This window comes from Chiloscyllium punctatum, chromosome 39 (assembly GCF_047496795.1).
Source record: "Chiloscyllium punctatum isolate Juve2018m chromosome 39, sChiPun1.3, whole genome shotgun sequence".
Lineage (NCBI taxonomy): Eukaryota > Metazoa > Chordata > Chondrichthyes > Orectolobiformes > Hemiscylliidae > Chiloscyllium > Chiloscyllium punctatum.
The window spans coordinates 70,435,436-70,457,347 of record NC_092777.1 but is presented as its reverse complement, the minus strand read 5'-3'; the positions used below and the strand labels follow the sequence as shown (position 1 = coordinate 70,457,347).

The following is a 21,912-nucleotide window of genomic DNA, read 5'->3' as shown; positions in this document are numbered from 1 at the left end:
CTCCTCTATCAGTGAGGTTGGGATATTTATGGAGCCACCTCCTCCAGTGAGTTGTTTCATTGTCTATCACCATTCATGATTGGATGTTTGGGTTAAATTAAAATTCACGCATTACTGCTTAAAAATCTCTCCCAAACAGAGGGAGATTTCTCTGTCCCCTCTGTCCAGGCCCTCAAGACAGAAACAATCCCTCACCCCTCCATCTCTTCACCACCCTCACTCCTCACAGGACTGGGACCGAGAGTGAGAGTAGACTGGGAGTGATGGGGAGTATGTGAGGGAGAGGGAGAGAGGGTGAGGTGGAGGGGGAAGACGGTGAGGGTGAGGGGAGAGACAGAGGGAGGGAGGGGGAGACGGTGAGGGTGAGGGGAGAGACAGAGGGAGGGAGGGGGAGACGGTGAGGGTGAGGGGAGAGACAGAGGGAGGGAGGGGGAGACGGTGAGGGTGGGGCTTTTGCTACCTCTGAATACATCAGCTCCCATTTGTGCTGACCACCCCACAGGGCAGTGGCCTCACTTTGGGAAATTCCTGCTTTAGCCATTTGGGAAATGGTCAGTTTTGCCTGAGCTCCTTTTGCGAAATGTATTCTGTCCCTGACCTTACCCTGGACCATACCCTGACCCTGGACCATACCCTGACCCTGGACCATACCCTGACCCTGGACCATACCCTGACCCTGGATCCTGCCCTGACCCTGGACCATACCCTGGACCATACCCTGACCCTGGACCATACCCTGACCCTGGACCATACCCTGACCCTGGACCATACCCTGTCCCTGGACCATTCCCTGACCCTGGACCATACCCTGACCCTGGACCATACCCTGACCCTGGACCATTCCCTGACCCTGGACCATACCCTGACCCTGGACCATACCCTGACCCTGGACCATACCCTGACCCTGGACCATTCCCTGACCCTGGACCATACCCTGACCCTGGACCTTACCCTGACCCTGGACCTTACCCTGACCCTGGACCATACCCTGACCCTGGACCTTACCCTGACCCTGGACCATTCCCTGACCCTGGACCATTCCCTGACCCTGGACCATACCCTGACCATACCCTGACCCTGGACCTTACCCTGACCCTGGACCTTACCCTGACCCTGGACCTTACCCTGACCCTGGACCATACCCTGGACCATTCCCTGACCCTGGACCTTACCCTGACCCTGGACCTTACCCTGACCCTGGACCATTCCCTGACCCTGGACCATACCCTGACCATACCCTGACCCTGGACCTTACCCTGACCCTGGACCTTACCCTGACCCTGGACCATACCCTGACCCTGGACCTTACCCTGACCCTGGACCATACCCTGGACCATACCCTGACCCTGGACCTTACCCTGACCCTGGACCATACCCTGGACCATTCCCTGACCCTGGACCTTACCCTGACCCTGGACCATACCCTGACCCTGGACCTTACCCTGACCCTGGACCATACCCTGGACCATTCCCTTACCCTGGACCTTACCCTGACCCTGGACCTTACCCTGACCCTGGACCTTACCCTGACCCTGGACCTTACCCTGACCCTGGACCATACCCTGACCCTGCACCTTACCCTGACCCTGGACCTTACCCTGACCCTGGACCTTACCCTGACCCTGGACCATACCCTGACCCTGGACCATACCCTGACCCTGGACCATACCCTGTCCCTGGACCATACCCTGACCCTGGACCATTCCCTGACCCTGGACCATACCCTGACCCTGGACCATACCCTGACCCTGGACCTTACCCTGACCTTACTCTGACCCTGGACCGTACACTCCCTGACAACTTCCTCAAGTTCATTTCTTATTTGACCCAAAAATCTGCTCTCATTGTACCGGTTCAGGGGTCACAGGTCAGCAGGCCCCAGCTCAGGGGTACCAGGTCAGGGGTCACAGGTTAGCAGACACCAGCTCAGGGGGTACTGGGTTAGGGGTGACTGGTCAGTGCACCCAGTGTACTTGGCGAGAGTGTGTTTCCAATCTGTTCCTTCAGTTTGTCACAGGGACACACTGAGCAAACACCTTGATATTTATAACATTCATCAACACCTTCTGAAAATATCAGCAACTCAGAATGTTCCAGAAACAAATAGGAGTCATTCCCTCAGTTCAAAAGAATGATTTGTAGAGAAAATGGAGCAGTGAGAATATAGCAGGCCATTCTGCCCATCAACCTGCTCCTCCTTTCACTAAACGCACGGTCAATCAGAGTGAGGGCCAGATTGAGACAGGAGTAGGGAGGAGGGGAGAGAATGAGGAGGGCGAGTGGATCGAGATTGTGTCTGTAACTTACGGCAAGATTTCCCAACTGACCAATGGCATGCAGAGTTGGTGTCATTCCAACCGCAGGCTCCATCAACCCTGCAGCCAATCACAATTCTCCAAATTCGCAACTGTGATTGGTGGAGGATTGATACCTTCAGCCAATCAAGATGATGGACACAGCAAATGATTGATGAACTCAGTCCATCACAGGTGATCAACTCCAATGTAACCAATCAGTGCTGGAGGGAGGTGAGACACTGGGATTCCCCTGGGATTGGGAATGAGCATTCCCCGAGGCCGGCCTGAGACTGCACTGGGACAGGTCACGGCCTTACATTCTCAAATACCTCCTTCATCCAGGCAACACACGTCCACAAAACCCATTCCCACTCTCCCACTGAGATTCCAGACAGAATCCGGGCTGGAATATACCTGGCGACAGTAATAATCTTCATACACGGCGTCAAAGTGCGGGTTCTCCAGACACAGGACAGACCCCAATCGATCAGCACAACCTGTCAACACAAACAAATCAAATCACAGCAGGACAACAGCAAAACAGTCCCGAATTACTGCCCCTCACTGGGGCACAGTCCCAAATTACTGCCCCTCACTGGGACAAAGTCCCGAATTACTGACTCTCACTGGGACAAAGTCCCGAATTACTGACTCTCACTGGGGTACAGTCCCACACACTGATCCTCACTGGGGCACAGTCCCACACACTGACCCTCACTGGGGCACAGTCCCACACACTGACCCTCACTGGGGCACAGTCCCACACACTGACCCTCACTGGGGTACAGTCCCACACACTGATCCTCACTGGGGCACAGTCCCACACACTGACCCTCACTGGGGTACAGTCCCACACACTGATCCTCACTGGGGCACAGTCCCACACACTGATCCTCACTGGGGCACAGTCCCACACACTGCCCCTCACTTGGACACAGTCCAACACACTGCCCCTCACTGGGGCACAGTCCCGAATTGTTGCCCCTCACTGGGCCACCGACCCACACACTGCCCCTCACTGGGGCATAGTCCCAAATAATTGCCCCTCACTGGGGCACAGTCCCGAATTATTGCACCTCACTGGGGCACAGTCCTGAATTACGCCCCCTCACTGGGGCACAGTCCCAAACACTGACCCTCACTGGGACACAGTCCCGAATTACTGAACCTCACTGGGACACAGTCCCGAATTAGTGACCCTCACTGGACACAGTCCCACACACTGACCCTCACTGGGGCACACCACCCACACACTGTGCCACACTGGGGCACAGTCCAACACACTGCCCCTAACTGGGGCACAGTCCCAAATTATTGCCCCTCACTGGGGCACTGTCCCACACACTGACCCTCACTGGGGCACAGTCCCACACACTGACCCTCACTGGGGCACAGTCCCACACACTGCCCCACACTGGGGCACAGTCCCACACACTGCCCCACACTGGGGCACAATCCCACAAACTGACCCTCACTGGGGTACACCACCCACACACTGACGCTCACTGGGGCACAGTCCCACACACTGACCCTCACTGGGGCACAGTCCCATACACTGCCCCACACTGGGGCATAGTCCCACACACTGACCCTGTCTGGGGCACAGTCCCACACACTGCCCCACACTGGGGCATAGTCCCACACACTGACCCTGTCTGGGGCACAGTCCCACACACTGCCCCACACTGGGGCATAGTCCCACACACTGACCCTCACTGGGGCACAGTCCCACACATTGACCCTCACTGGGGCACAGTCCCACACACTGACCCTCACTGGGACACAGTCCCTCACACTGCCCTCACTTGGACACAGTCCAACACACTGCCCCTCACTGGGGCACAGTCCCGAATTATTGCCCCTCACTGGGCCACCGTCCCGAATTACTGCCCCACACTGGGGCACAGTCCCGAATTACTGCCCCACACTGGGGCACAGTCCCACACACTGACGCTCACTGGGGCACAGTGCCACACACTGACTCTCACTGGGGCACAGTCCCACACACTGCCCCTCACTGGGGCACAGTCCCATACACTGCCCCTCACTGGGGCACAGTCCCGAATTACTGCCCCACACTGGGGCACAGTCCCGAATTACTGACCCTCACGAGGGCACAGTCCCACACACTGCCCCACACTGGGGCACACTACCCACACACTGACCCTCACTGGGGCACAGTCCAACACACTGACCCTCACTGGGGCACAGTCACACACACACTGACCCACACTGGGGCACAATCCCACACACTGACCCTCACTGGGGCACCGTCCCGAATTACTGCCCCTCACTGGGGCACAGTCCCGAATTACTGCCCCACACTGCGGCACAGTCCCGAATTACTGACCCTCACTGGGGTACAGTCCCACACACTGCCCCTCACTGGGGCACAGTCCCGAATTATTGCCCCTCACTGGGGCACAGACCCACACACACTGGGGTACAGTCCCACACACTGACCCTCACTGGGGCACACAACCCACACACTGTGCCACACTGGGGCACAGTCCAACACACTGCCCCTCACTGGGGCACAGACCCGAAGTATTGCCCCTCACTGGGGCACACTCCCACACACTGACCCTCACTGGGGCACAGTTCCGAATTATGTCCCCTCACTGGGGCAGAGTCCCACAAACTGACCCTCACTGGGGCACAGTCCCACACATTGACCCTCACTGGGGCACAGTCCCACACACTGCCCCACACTGGGACACAGTCCCTCACACTGCCCTCACTTGGACACATTCCAACACACTGTCCCTCACTGGGGCACAGTCCCGAATTATTGCCCCTCACTGGGCCACCGTCCCGAATTACTGCCCCACACTGGGGCACAGTCCCGAATTACTGCCCCACACTGGAGTACAGTCCCACACACACTGGGGCACAGTCCCGAATTACTGCCCCACACTGGAGTACAGTCCCACACACACTGGGGCACAGTCCCGAATTACTGCCCCACACTGGGGCACAGCCCCACACAAACTGGGGTACAGTCCCGAATTACTGCCCCACACTGGGGCACAGCCCCACACAAACTGGGGTACAGTCCCGAATTACTGCCCCACACTGGGGCACAGCCCCACACAAACTGGGGTACAGTCCCGAATTACTGCCCCACACTGGGGCACAGCCCCACACAAACTGGGGTACAGTCCCGAATTACTGCCCCACACTGGGGCACAGTCCCACACACACTGGGACACAGTCCCGAATTACTGCCCCTCACTGGGGCACAGTCCCGACTTATTGCCCCTCACTGGGGCACAGTCCCACACACTGACCCTCACTGGGGCACAGTCCCGAATTATTGCTCCTCACTGGGGCACAGTCCAACACACTGTCCCTCACTGGGGCACAGACCCGAATTATTGCCCCTCACTGGGGCACACTCCCAAACACTGACCCTCACTGGGGCACAGTCCCGAATTATGTCCCCTCACTGGGGCACAAGCCCACAAACTGACCCTCACTGGGGCACAGTCCCACACACTGACCCTCACTGGGGCACAGTCCCGAATTTTGACCCTCACTGGGGCACAGACCCACACACTGACCCTCACTGGGACACAGTCCCGAATTATGTCCCCTCACTGGGGCACAAGCCCACAAACTGACCCTCACAGGGGCACAGTCCCACACACTGACCCTCACTGGGGCACAGTCCCGAATTACTGCCCCACACTGGGGCACAGCCCCACACAAACTGGGGTACAGTCTCGAATTACTGCCCCACACTGGGGCACAGTCCCACACACACTGGGACACAGTCCCGAATTACTGCCCCTCACTGGGGCACAGTCCCGAATTATTGCTCCTCACTGGGGCACAGTCCAACACACTGCCCCTCACTGGGGCACAGACCCGAATTATTGCCCCTCACTGGGGCACACTCCCACACACTGCCCATCACTGGGGCACAGTCCCGAATTATTGCCCCTCACCGGGCCACCGTCCCACACACTGCCCCTCACTGGGGCACAGTCCCGAATTACTGCCCCACACTGGGGCACAGTCCCGATTTACTGCCCCACACTGGGGCACAGTCCCGAATTACTGACCCTCACTGGGGTACAGTCCCGAATTACTGCCCCACACTGGGGTACAGTCCCACACACACTGGGGCACAGTCCCGAATTACTGCCCCTCACTGGGACAAAGTCCCGAATTACTGCCCCTCACTGGGGCACAGTCCCAAATTACTGCCCCTCACTGGGGCACAGTCCCGAATTACTGCCCCTCACTGGGACAAAGTCCCGAATTACTGCCCCTCACTAGGGCACAGTCCCGACATTTTGCCCCTCACTGGGGCACAGTCCCACTCACTGACCCTCACTGGGCACAGTCCCGAATTACGTCCCCTCACTGGGGCACAGTCCCACACACTGACCCTCACTGGGGCACAATCTCACAAACTGACCCACACTGGGGCACAGTCCCACACACTGGCACTCACTGTGGTACAGTCCCACACACTGACCCTCACTGGGGCACAGTCCCACACACTGACCCTCACTGGGGCACAGTCCCGAATTACTGACCCTCACTGGGGCACAGTCCCACACACTGACCCTCACTGGGCCAAAGTCCTGAATTACTGTCCCACACTGGGGCACAGTCCCACACACTGCCCCTCACTGGGGCACAGTCCCGAATTACTGACCCTCTCTGGGGCACAGTCCCACACACTGACCCTCACTGGGGCACAGTCCCACACACTGACCCTCACTGGGACACAGTCCCATACACTGCCCCTCACTGGGGCACAGTCCCGAATTACTGCCCCACACTGGGGCACAGTCCCGAATTACTGACCCTCACTGGGGTACAGTCCCGAATTACTGCCCCACACTGGGGTACAGTCCCACGCACACTGGGGCACAGTCCCGAATTACTGCCCCACACTGGGGCACAGTCCCACACAAACTGGGGTACAGTCCCGAATTACTGCCCCACACTGGGGCACAGTCCCACACACACAGGGGCACAGTCCCGAATTACTGCCCCTCACTAGGGCACAGTCCCGACTTTTTGCCCCTCACTGGGGCACAGTCCGACACACTGACCCTCACTGGGCACAGTCCCGAATTACGTCCCCTCACTGGGGCACAGTCCCACACACTGACCCTCACTGGGGCACAGTCCCACACACTGCCCCACACTGGGGCACACCACCCACACACTGCACCTCACTGAGGCACACCACCCACACACTGCCCCACACTGGGGCATAGTCCCACACACTGACCCTTACTGGGGCACAGTCCCACACACTGACCCTCACTGGGGCACCGTCCCACACACTGCCCCACACTGGGGCACACCACCCACACACTGCCCCACACTGGGGCATAGTCCCACACACTGACCCTTCACTGGGGCACAGTCCCACACACTGCCCCACACTGGGGCACACCACCCACACACTGCACCTCACTGAGGCACACCACCCACACACTGCCCCACACTGGGGCATAGTCCCACACACTGACCCTCACTGGGGCACAGTCCCACACACTGCCCCACACTGGGGTACAGTCCCACACACTGGTCCTTACTGGGGCACAGTTCCACACACTGACCCTCACTGGGGCACAGTCCCACACAATGACCCTCACTGGGGCACAGTCCCACACACTGGTCCTCACTGGGGCACAGTCCCACACACTGCCCCACACTGGGGCACAGTCCCGAATTGGTGACCCTCACTGGGGTACAGTCCCGAATTACTGACCCTCACAGGGGTACAGTCCCGAATTACTGCCCCACACTGGGGTACAGTCCCACACACACTGGGGCACAGTCCCGATTTACTGCCCCACACTGGGGCACAGTCCCATACAAACTGGGGTACAGTCCCGAATTACTGCCCCACACTGGGGCACCGTCCCACACACACTGGGGCACAGTCCCGAATTACTGCCCCTCACTTGGGCACAGTCCTGACTTATGGCCCCTCACTGGGGCATAGTCCCACACACTGACCCTCACTGGGCACAGTCCCGAATTACTGACCCTCACTGGGCCACAGTCCCACACACTGACCCTGACTGGGGCACAGTTCCAAACACTGGGGCACAGTCCCGAATTACTGCCCCTCACTGGGGCACAGTCCCGACTTATTGCCACTCACTGGGCACAGTCCCACACACTGACCCTCACTGGGCACAGTCCCGAATTACGTCCCCTCACTGGGCCACAGTCCCACACACTGACCCTCACTGGGGCACAGTCCCAAATTACTGAACCTCACTGGGGGCACAGTCCCGAATTAGTGACCCTCACTGGGGTACAGTCCCACACACTGCCTCACACTGGGGCACAATCCCACAAACTGACACACACTGGGGCACAGTCCCACACACTGAACCTCACTGGGGCACAGTCCCGAATTATTGCCCCTCACTGGGGCACAGTCCCACACACTGACCCTCACTGGGGCACAGACCCGAATTACTGACCCTAACTGGGGCACAGTCCCGAATTAGTGACCCTCACTGGGGCACAGTCCCACACACCGACCCTCACTGGGGCACAGTCCCGAATTACTGCCCCTCACTGGGGCACAGTCCCACACACTGCCCCACACTGGGGCACAGTCCCACACACTGGCCCTCACTGGGGCACAGTCCCAAATTACTGAACCTCACTGGGGGCACAGTCCCGAATTAGTGACCCTCACTGGGGTACAGTCCCACACACTGCCTCACACTGGGGCACAATCCCACAAACTGACACACACTGGGGCACAGTCCCACACACTGAACCTCACTGGGGCACAGTCCCGAATTATTGCCCCTCACTGGGGCACAGTCCCACACACTGACCCTCACTGGGGCACAGACCCGAATTACTGACCCTAACTGGGGCACAGTCCCGAATTAGTGACCCTCACTGGGGCACAGTCCCACACACCGACCCTCACTGGGGCACAGTCCCACACACTGACCCTCACTGGGGCACAGTCCCACACACTGCCCCACACTGGGGCACAGTCCCACACACTGGCCCTCACTGGGGTACAGTCCCACACACTGACCCTCACTGGGGCACAGTCCCACACACTGACCCTCACTGGGGCACAGTCCCACAAACTGACCCTCACTGGGGCACAGTCCCACACACTGACCCTCACTGGGGCACACCACCCACACACTGTGCCACACTGGGGTAAACACCCACACACTTACCCTCACTGGGGCACACCACCCACACACTGTCCCTCACTGGGGCACAGTCGCACACACTGATCCTCATTGGGGTACACCACCCACACACTGCCCCCCACTCGGGCACACCACCCACACACTGCCCCCCACTCGGGCACACCACCCACACACTGTACCACACTAGGGCATAGTCCCACACACTGACCCTCACTGGGGCACAGTCCCACGCACTGCCCCACACTGGGGCACAGTCCCGAATTACTGACCCTCACTGGGGTACAGTCCCACACACTGACCCACACTGGGGCACAGTCCCACACACTGCCCCACACTGGGGCACAGTCCCACACACTGACCCTCACTGGGGCACAGGCCCACACACTGCCCTTCACTCGTCTACAGTCCCAAATTAATAACCCTCACTGGGGCACAGTCCCACACACACTGGGGCACAGTCCCACACACACTGGGGCACAGTCCCGAATTACTGCCCCTCACTGGGCACAGTCCCGAATTATTGCCCCTCACTGGGGTACAGTCCCACACACTGACCCTGACTGGGGCACAGTCCCGAATTACGTCCCCTCACTGGGGCACAGTCCCGAATTATTGCCCCTCACTGGGGTACAGTCCCACACACTGACCCTCACTGGGGCACAGTCCCGAATTACTGACCCTCACTGGGGCACAGTCCCACAAACTGACCCTCACTGGGGCAAAGTCCCGAAATACTGTCCCACACTGGGACACAGTCCCATACAAACTGGGGTACAGTCCTGAATTACTGCCCCACACTGGGGCACCGTCCCACACACACTGGGGCACAGTCCCGAATTATTGCCCCTCACTGGGGCACAGTCCTGAATTTTTGCCCCTCACTGGGGCACAGTCCCACACACTGACCCTGACTGGGGCACAGTCCCACACACTGGGGCACAGTCCCACAAACTGACCCTCACTGGGGCACAGTCCCACACACTGCCCCATACTGGGGCACAGTCCCACACACTGCCCCTCACTGGCCACAGTCACGAATTATTGCCCCTCACTGGGCCACCGTCCCACACACTGCCCCTCACTGGGGCACAGTCCGAATTACTGCCCCACACTGGGGCACAGTCCCGAATTACTGCCCCTCACTGGGGCATAGTCCCGAATTACTGCCCCACACTGGGACACAGTCCCGAATTACTGACCCTCACTGGGGTACAGTCCCGAATTACTGCCCCACACTGGGGTACAGTCCCACACACACTGGGGCACAGGCCCAAATTACTGCCCCACACTGGGGCACAGTCCCATACAAACTGGGGTACAGTCCTGAATTACTGCCCCACACTGGGGCACCGTCCCACACACACTGGGGCACAGTCCCGAATTATTGCCCCTCACTGGGGCACAGTCCTGAATTATTGCCCCTCACTGGGGCACAGTCCCACACACTGACCCTGACTGGGGCACAGTCCCACACACTGGGGCACAGTCCCGAATTATTGACTCTCACTGGGGCACAGTTCCACACACTGCGGCACAGTCCCGAATTACTGCCCCTCACTGGGGCACAGTCCCGACTTATTGCCCCTCACTGGGGCACAGACCCACACACTGACCCTCACTGGGTCACAATCCCACACACTGCCCCTCACTGGGTCACAGTCCCGAATTACTGACCCTGACTGGGGCACAGTCCCGAATTACGTCCCCTCACTGGGGCACAGTCCCACACACTGACCCTCACTGGGGCACAGTCCCGAATTACTAACCCTCACTGGGGCACAGTCCCACTCACTGACCCCCACTGGGGCACAGTCCCGAATTACTGACCCTCACTGGGGCACATTCCCACATACTGACCCTCACTGGGTCACAATCCCGCACACTGCCCCTCACTGGGGCACAGTCCCGAATTACTGACCCTGACTGGGGCACAGTCCCGAATTACGTCCCCTCACTGGGGCACAGTCCCACACACTGACCCTCACTGGGGCACAGTCCCGAATTACTAACCCTCACTGGGGCACAGTCCCACTCACTGACCCCCACTGGGGCACAGTCCCGAATTATTGCTCCTCACTGGGGCACAGTCCAACACACTGCCCCTCACTGGGGCACAAACCCAAATTATTGCCCCTCACTGGGGCACACTCCCACACACTGACCCTCACTGGGGCACAGTCCTGAATTATGTCCCCACACTGGGGCAAAGTCCCACAAACTGACCCTCACTGGGGCACAGTCCCACACACTGACCCTCACTGCGGCACAGTCCCACACACTGTCCCACACTGGGGCACAGTCCCACACACTGACCCTCACTGGGGCACAGTCCCACACACTGCCCGTCACTTGGACACAGTCCCACACACTGCCCCTCACTTGGACACAGTCCAACACACTGCCCCTCACTGGGACACAGTCCCACACACTGCCCCTCACTTGGACACAGTCCAACACACTGCCCCTCACTGGGGCACAGTCCCGAATTATTGCCCCTCACTGTGCCACCGTCCCACACACTGCCCCTCACTGGGGCACAGTCCCGAATTACTGCCCCTCACTGGGGCACAGTCCCGAATTACTGCCCCACACTGGGGCACAGTCCCGAATTACTGACCCTCACTGGGGTACAGTCCCGAATTACTGCCCCACACTGGGGTACAGTCCCACACGCACTGGGGCACAGTCCCGAATTACTGCCCCACACTGGGGCACAGTCCCACACAAACTGGGGTACAGTCCCGAATTACTGCCCCACACTGGGGCACAGTCCCACACACACTGGGGCACAGTCCCGAATTACGTCCCCTCACTGGGGCACAGTCCCACACACTGACCCTCACTGGGGCACAGTCCCGAATTACTAACCCTCACTGGGGCACAGTCCCACTCACTGACCCCCACTGGGGCACAGTCCCGAATTACTGACCCTCACTGGGGCACATTCCCACATACTGACCCTCACTGGGTCACAATCCCGCACACTGCCCCTCACTGGGGCACAGTCCCGAATTACTGACCCTGACTGGGGCACAGTCCCGAATTACGTCCCCTCACTGGGGCACAGTCCCACACACTGACCCTCACTGGGGCACAGTCCCGAATTACTAACCCTCACTGGGGCACAGTCCCACTCACTGACCCCCACTGGGGCACAGTCCCGAATTATTGCTCCTCACTGGGGCACAGTCCAACACACTGCCCCTCACTGGGGCACAAACCCAAATTATTGCCCCTCACTGGGGCACACTCCCACACACTGACCCTCACTGGGGCACAGTCCTGAATTATGTCCCCACACTGGGGCAAAGTCCCACAAACTGACCCTCACTGGGGCACAGTCCCACACACTGACCCTCACTGCGGCACAGTCCCACACACTGTCCCACACTGGGGCACAGTCCCACACACTGACCCTCACTGGGGCACAGTCCCACACACTGCCCGTCACTTGGACACAGTCCCACACACTGCCCCACACTGGGGCACAATCCCACAAACTGACACTCACTGGGACACAGTCCCACACACTGCCCCTCACTTGGACACAGTCCAACACACTGCCCCTCACTGGGACACAGTCCCACACACTGCCCCTCACTTGGACACAGTCCAACACACTGCCCCTCACTGGGGCACAGTCCCGAATTATTGCCCCTCACTGTGCCACCGTCCCACACACTGCCCCTCACTGGGGCACAGTCCCGAATTACTGCCCCTCACTGGGGCACAGTCCCGAATTACTGCCCCACACTGGGGCACAGTCCCGAATTACTGACCCTCACTGGGGTACAGTCCCGAATTACTGCCCCACACTGGGGTACAGTCCCACACGCACTGGGGCACAGTCCCGAATTACTGCCCCACACTGGGGCACAGTCCCACACAAACTGGGGTACAGTCCCGAATTACTGCCCCACACTGGGGCACAGTCCCACACACACTGGGGCACAGTCCCGAATTACTGCCCCTCACTAGGGCACAGTCCCGACTTATTGCCCCTCACTGGGGCACAGTCCCACACACTGACCCTCACTGGGCACAGTCCCGAATTACGTCCCCTCACTGGGGCACAGTCCCACACACTGACCCTCACTGGGGCACAGTCCCAAATTACTGAACCTCACTGGGGGCACAGTCCCACACACTGCCCCACACTGGGGCACAGTCCCACACACTGACCCACACTGGGGCACAGTCCCACACACTGACCCTCACTGGGGCACAGTCCCGAATTATTGCCCCTCACTGGGGCATAGTCCCACACACTGACCCTCACTGGGGCACAGTCCCGAATTACTGACCCTCACTGGGGTACAGTCCCACACTCTGACCCTCACTGGGGCACAGTCCCACACACTGACCCTCACTGGGGCACCGTTCCACACACTGACCCTCACTGGGGCACCGTTCCACATACTGACCTTCACTGGGGCACAGTCCCACACACTGCCCCTCACTGGGGCTCAGTCCCACACACTGCCCCACACTGGGGCATAGTCCCACACACTGACCCTCACTGGGGCACAGTCCCACACACTGACCCTCACTGGGTCACAATCCCACACACTGCCCCTCACTGGGGCACAGTCCTGAATTATTGCCCCTCACTGGGGCACACTCCCACACACTGACCCTCACTGGGGCACAGTCCTGAATTATGTCCCCACACTGGGGCAGAGTCCCACAAACTGACCCTCACTGGGGCACAGTCCCACACACTGACCCACACTGGGGCACAGTCCCACACACTGCCCCTCACTGGGACACAGTCCCACACACTGCCCCACACTTGGGCACAATCCCACAAACTGACCCTCACTGGGGCACAGTCCCACACACTGCCCTTCACTTGGACACAGTCTCACACACTGCCCCACACTGGGGCACAATCCCACAAACTGACACTCACTGGGGCACAGTCCCACACACTGCCCCTCACTTGGACACAGTCTCACACACTGCCCCACACTGGGGCACAATCCCACAAACTGACACTCACTGGGGCACAGTCCCACACACTGACCCTCACTGGGACACAGTCCAACACACTGCCCCTCACTGGGGCACAGTCCTGAATTATTGCCCCTCACTGTGCCACCGTCCCACACACTGCCCCTCACTGGGGCACAGTCCCGAATTACTGCCCCGCACTGGGGCACAGTCCCGAATTACTGCCCCACACTGGGGCACAGTCCCGAATTACTGCCCCTCACTGGGGCACAGTCCCACACACTGACCCTCACTGGGGCACAGTCCTGAATTAGTGACCCTCACTGCGGTACAGTCCCACACTCTGACCCTCACTGGGGCATAGTCCCACACACTGCCCCACACTGGGGCACCGTTCCACATACTGACCTTCACTGGGGCACAGTCCCACACACTGCCCCTCACTGGGGCTCAGTCCCACACACTGCCCCACACTGGGGCATAGTCCCAAACACTGACCCTCACTGGGGCACAGTCCCACACACTGACCCTCACTGGGTCACAATCCCACACACTGCCCCTCACTGGTGCACAGTCCTGAATTATTGCCCCTCACTGGGGCACACTCCCACACACTGCCCCTCACTTGGACACAGTCCCACACACTGCCCCACACTGGGGCACAATCCCACAAACTGACCCTCACTGGGGCACAGTCCCACACACTGCCCCTCACTTGGACACAGTCTCACACACTGCCCCACACTGGGGCACAATCCCACAAACTGACCGTCATTGGGGCACAGTCCCACACACTGACCCTCACTGGGGCACAGTCCCACACACTGCCCCTCACTGGGGCACAGTCCCACACACTGCCCCTCACTGGGTCACAATCCCACACACTGCCCCTCACTGGGGCACAGTCCCGAATTACTGCCCCTCACTGGGGCACAGTCCCACACACTGCCCCTCACTGGGGCACAGTCCTGAATTATTGCCCCTCACTGTGCCACCGTCCCACACACTGCCCCTCACTGGGGCACAGTCCCGAATTACTGCCCCTCACTGGGGCACAGTCCCGAATTACTGCCCCACACTGGGGCACAGTCCCGAATTACTGCCCCTCACTGGGGCACAGTCCCACACACTGACCCTCACTGGGGCACAGTCCTGAATTAGTGACCCTCACAGGGGTACAGTCCCACACTCTGACCCTCACTGGTGCACAGTCCCACACACTGACCCTCACTGGGGCACCGTTCCACACACTGACCTTCACTGGGGCACAGTCCCACACACTGCCCCTCACTGGGTCACAATCCCACACACTGCCCCTCACTGGGGCACAGTCCTGAATTATTGCCCCTCACTGGGGCACAGTCCTGAATTATGTCCCCACACTGGGGCAGAGTCCAACAAACTGACCCTCACTGGGGCACTGTCCCACACACTGACCCACACTGGGGCACAGTCCCACACACTGCCCCTCACTTGGACAGAGTCCCACACACTGCCCCTCACTGGGGCACAGTCCCGAATTATTGCCCCTCACTGGGCCACCGTCCCACACACTGCCCCTCACTGGGGCACAGTCCCGAATTACTGCCCCTCATTGGGGCACAATCCCGAATTACTGCCCCACACTGGGGCACAGTCCCGAATTACTGCCCCTCACTGGGGCACAGTCCCGAATTACTGCACGACACTGGGGCACAGTCCCGAATTACTGACCCTCACTGGGGTACAGTCCCGAATTACTGCCCCACACTGGGGCACAGTCCCACACAAACTGGGGTACAGTCCCGAATTACTGCCCCACACTGGGGCACAGTCCCACACACACTGGGGCACAGTCCCGAATTACTAGGGCACAGTCCCGAATTACTGCCCCACACTGGGGTACAGTCCCACACACACTGGGGCACAGTCCCGAATTACTGCCCCACACTGGGGCACAGTCCCACACAAACTGGGGTACAGTCCCGAATTACTGCCCCACACTGGGGCACAGTCCCACACACACTGGGGCACAGTCCCGAACTACTGCCCCTCACTAGGGCACAGTCCCGACTTATTGCCCCTCACTGGGGCACAGTCCCACACACTGACCCTCACTGGGCACAGTCCCGAATTACGTCCCCTCACTGGGGCACAGTCCCACACACTGACCCTCACTGGGGCACAGTCCCAAATTACTGAACCTCGCTGGGGGCACAGTCCCACACACTGCCCCACACTGGGGCACAGTCCCACACACTGACCCACACTGGGGCACAGTCCCACACACTGACCCTCACTGGGGCACAGTCCCGAATTATTGCCCCTCACTGGGGCACAGTCCCACACACTGACCCACACCCTGGCACAGGCCCACACACTGCCCTTCACTGGTCTACAGTCCCAAATTAATGACCCTCACTGGGGCACAGTCCGAATTATTGCCCCTCACTGGGGCACAGTCCCATACACCGACCCTCACTGGGGCACAGTCCCGAATTACGTCCCCTCACTGGGGCACAGTCCCACACACTGACCCTCACTGGGGCACAGTCCCGAATTACTGACCCTCACTGGGGTACAGTCTCACACACTGACCCTGACTGGGGCACAGTCCCGAATTACGTCCCCTCACTGGGGCACAGTCCCACACACTGACCCTCACTGGGGCACAGTCCCGAATTACTGACCCTCACTGGGGCAAAGTCCCGAAATACTGTCCCACACTGGGCCACAGTCCCACACACTGCCCCACACTGGGGCACAGTCCCACACACTGACCCACACTGGGGCACAGGCCCACACACTGCCCTTCACTGGTCTACAGTCCCAAATTAATGATCCTCATTGGGGCACAGTCCGAATTATTGCCCCTCACTGGGGCACAGTCCCATACACCGACTCTCACTGGGGCACAGTCCCGAATTACGTCCCCTCACTGGGGCACAGTCCCACACACTGACCCTCACTGGGGCACAGTCCCGAATTACTGACCCTCACTGGGGCAAAGTCCCGAAATACTGTCCCACACTGGGACACAGTCCCACACACTGCCCCATACTGGGGCACAGTCCCACACACTTCCCCTCACTGGGGCACAGTCCCGAATTACTGACCCTCACTGGGGTAAGGTCCCGAATTACTGCCCCACACTGGGGTACAGTCCCACACACACTGGGGTACAGTCCCGAATTACTGCCCCACACTGGGGCACTGTCCCATACACACTGGGGCACAGTCCCGAATTACTGCCCCTCACTGGGGCACAGTCCTGACTTATTGCCCCTCGCTAGGGCACAGTCCCACACACTGACCCTGACTGGGGCACAGTCCCGAATTATTGACCCTCACTGGGGCACATTTCCACAAACTGGGGCACAGTCCCAAATTACTGCCCCTCACTGGGGCACAGTCCCGACTTATTGCCCCACACTGGGGCACAGTCCCACACACTGACCCTCACTGGGCAGAGTCCCGAATTACGTCCCCTCACTGGGGCACAGTCCCACACACTGACCCTCACTGGGGCACAGTCCTGAACTATTGCCCCTCACTGGGGCACAGTCCCACACACTGCCCCTCACTGGGGCACAATCGCACAAACTGACCCTCACTGGGGCACAATCCCACACACTGCCCCTCAATGGGGCACAGTCCCAAATTATTGCCCCACACTAGGGCACAGACCCACACACTGACCCTCACTGGGGCACAGTCCCACACACTGACCCTCACTGGGGCACAGTCCCACACACTGTCCCACACTGGGGCATAGTCCCGAATTAGTGACCCTCACCGGGGCATAGTCCCACACACTGACCCTCACTGGGGCACAGTCCCACACACTGACCCACACTGGGGCACAGTCCCACACTCTGCCCCTCACTTGGACACAGTCCCACACACTGCCCCACACTGGGGCACAATCCCACAAACTGACCCTCACTGCGGCACAGTCCCACACACTGACCCTCACTGGGGCACAGTCCTGAACTATTGCCCCTCACTGGGGCACAGTCCCACACACTGACCCTCAATGGGGCACAGTCCTGAACTATTGCCCCTCTCTGGGGCACAGTCCCACACACTGCCCCTCACTGGGGCACAATCCCACAAACTGACCCTCACTGGGGCACAGTCCCACACACTGACCCTCAATGGGGCACAGTCCTGAACTATTGCCCCTCTCTGGGGCACAGTCCCACACACTGACCCTCAATGGGGCACAGTCCTGAACTATTGCCCCTCTCTGGGGCACAGTCCCACACACTGACCCTCACTGGGGCACAGTCCTGAACTATTGCCCCTCACTGGGGCACAGTCCCACAAACTGACCCTCACTGGGGCACAGTCCCACACACTGCCCCTCACTTGGACACAGTCCAACACACTGCCCCACACTGGGGCACAATCCCACAAACTGACACTCAGTGGTGCACAGTCCCACACACTGACCCTTACTGGGACACAGTCCCACACACTGCCCCTCACTTGGACACAGTCCAACACACTGCCCTTCACTGGGGCACAGTCCCGAATTATTGCCCCTCACTGGGCCACCGTCCCACACACTGCCCCTCACTGGGGCACAGTCCCGAATTACTGACCCTCACTGGGGCACAGTCCCGAATTACTGCACCACACTGGGGCACAGTCCCACACAAACTGGGGTACAGTCCCGAATTACTGCCCCACACTGGGATACAGTCCCACACACACTGGGGCACAATCCCGAATTACTGCCCCACACTGGGGCACAGTCCCACACAAACTGGGGTACAGTCCCGAATTACTGCCCCTCACTAGGGCACAGTCCCGACTTATTGCCCCTCACTGGGGCACAGTCCCACACACTGACCCTCACTGGGCACAGTCCCGAATTACGTCCCCTCACTGGGGCACAGTCCCACACACTGACCCTCACTGGGGCACAGTCCCAAATTACTGAACCTCACTGGGTGCACAGTCCCACACACTGCCCCACACTGGGGCACAGTCCCACACACTGACCCACACTGGGGCACAGTCCCGAATTATTTCCCCTCACTAGGGCACAGTCCCACACACTGCCCCACACTGGGGCACAGTCCCGAATTACTGACCCTAACTGGGGACAGTCCCGAATTAATGACCCTCACTGGGGTACAGTCCCACACTCTGACCCTCACTGGGGCACAGTCCCACACACCGACCCTCACTGGGACACACTCCCACACACTGACCCTCACTGGGGCACAGTCCCACACACTGCCCCTCACTGGGGCTCTGTCCCACACACTGCCCCACACTGGGGCATAGTCCCACACACTGACCCTCACTGGGGCACAGTCCCACACACTTACCCTCACTGGGACACAGTCCCACACACTGACCCTCACTGGGGCACAAACCCGAATTATTGCCCCTCACTGGTGCACACTCCCACACACTGACCCTCACTGGGGCACAGTCCTGAATTATGTCCCCACACTGGGGCAGAGTCCCACACACTGACCCTCACTGGGACACAGTCCCACACACTGACCCTCACTGGGGCAGAGTCCCACACACTGACCCTCACTGGGACACAGTCCCACACACTGACCCTCACTGGGGCACAGTCCCACACACTGACCCTCACTGGGGCACAGTCCTACACACTGCCCCTCACTGGGGCTCAGTCCCAAACACTGCCCCTAACTGGGGCTCAGTCCCAAACACTGCCCCACACTGGGGCACAGTCCCACACACTGCCCCTCACTGGGGCTCAGTCCCAAACACTGCCCCTCACTGGGGCTCAGTCCCAAACACTGCCCCACACAGGGGCATAGTCCCACACACTGACCCTCACTGGGGCACAGTCCCACACACTGACCCTCACTGGGGCACAGGCCCACACACTGCCCTTCACTGGTCTACAGTCCCAAATTAATGACCCTCACTGGGGCACAGTCCGAATTATTGCCCCTCATTGGGGCACAGTCCCATACACCGACCCTCACTGGGGCACAGTCCCACACACTGATCCTCATTGGGGTACACCACCCACACACTGCCCCTCACTGGGGCACACCACCCACACACTGCCCCACACTGGGGCATAGTCCCACACACTGACCCTGTCTGGGGCACAGTCCCGAATTATTGCCCCTCACTGGGGTACAGTCCCACACACTGACCCTGACTGGGGCACAGTCCCGAATTACGTCCCCTCACTGGGGCACAGTCCCACACACTGACCCTCACTGGGGCACAGTCCCGAATTACTGACCCTCACTGGGGCAAAGTCCCGAAATGCTGTCCCACACTGGGACACAGTCCCACACACTGCCCCATACTGGGGCACAGTCCCACACACTGCCCCTCACTGGGGCACAGTCCCGAATTATTGCCCCTCACTGGGCCACCGTCCCACACACTGCCCCTCACTGGGGCACAGTCCCGAATTACTGCCCCACACTGGGGCACAGTCCCGAATTACTGCCCCTCACTGGGGCACAGTCCCGAATTACTGCCCCACACTGGGGCACAGTCCCGAATTACTGACCCTCACTGGGGTAAGGTCCCGAATTACTGCCCCACACTGGGGTACAGTCCCACACACACTGGGGCACAGTCCCGAGTTACTGCCCCACACTGGGGCATAGTCCCGAATTACTGCCCCTCACTGGGGCACAGTCCTTACTTATTGCCCCTCGCTGGGGCACAGTCCCACACACTGACCTTGACTTGGGCACAGTCCCGAATTATTGACCCTCACTGGGGCACAGTTCCACACACTGGGGCACAGTCCCAAATTACTGCCCCTCACTGGGGCACAGTCCCGACTTATTGCCCCTCACTGGGGCACAGTCCCACGTACTGACCCTCACTGGGGCACAGTCCTGAACTATTGCCCCTCACTGGGGCACGGTCCCACACACTGCCCCTCACTGGGGCACAATCCCACAAACTGACCCTCACTGGGGCTCAGTCCCACACACTGACCCTCACTGGGGCACAGTCCTGAACTATTGCCCCTCACTGGGGCACAGTCCCACACACTGACCCTCACTGGGGCACAATCCCACAAATTGACCCTCACTGGGGCACAGTCCCACACACTGCCCCTCAATGAGGCACAGTCCCAAATTATTGCCCCACACTGGGGCACATTCCCACAAACTGACCCTCACTGGGGCACAGTCCCGAATTACTGACCCTCACTGGGGCACAGTCCCGAATTAGTGACCCTCACTGGGACACAGTCACACACACTGCCTCACACTGGGGCACAATCCCACAAACCGACCCTCACTGGGGCACAGTCCCAAATTATTGCCCCACACTAGGGCACAGTCCCACACACTGACCCTCACTGGAGCACAGTCCCACACACTGCCCCTCACTGGGGCTCAGTCCCACACACTGACCCGCACTGGGGCACAATCCCACAAACTGACCCACACTGGGGCACAGTCCCACACACTGACCCTCACTGGGGCACACCACCCACACACTGTGCCACAGTGGGGTAAATACCCACACACTTA

The 21,912-nt window shown here is 59.6% G+C and overlaps 1 protein-coding gene across 1 annotated transcript in view; it reads right to left on the bottom strand.

The window, feature by feature from the left end:
- Nucleotides 1-2,618: 2,618 nt before the first annotated feature.
- The window catches only part of LOC140464203 (rab11 family-interacting protein 4A-like), a 207,746-nt gene continuing 188,452 nt past the window's right edge, over nt 2,619-21,912 (bottom strand). Inside the window, exon 3 of the mRNA XM_072559054.1 lies at nt 2,619-2,794. Coding sequence (XP_072415155.1) covers nt 2,619-2,794 — 176 coding nt within the window. The remainder of the gene's footprint in view (nt 2,795-21,912) is intronic.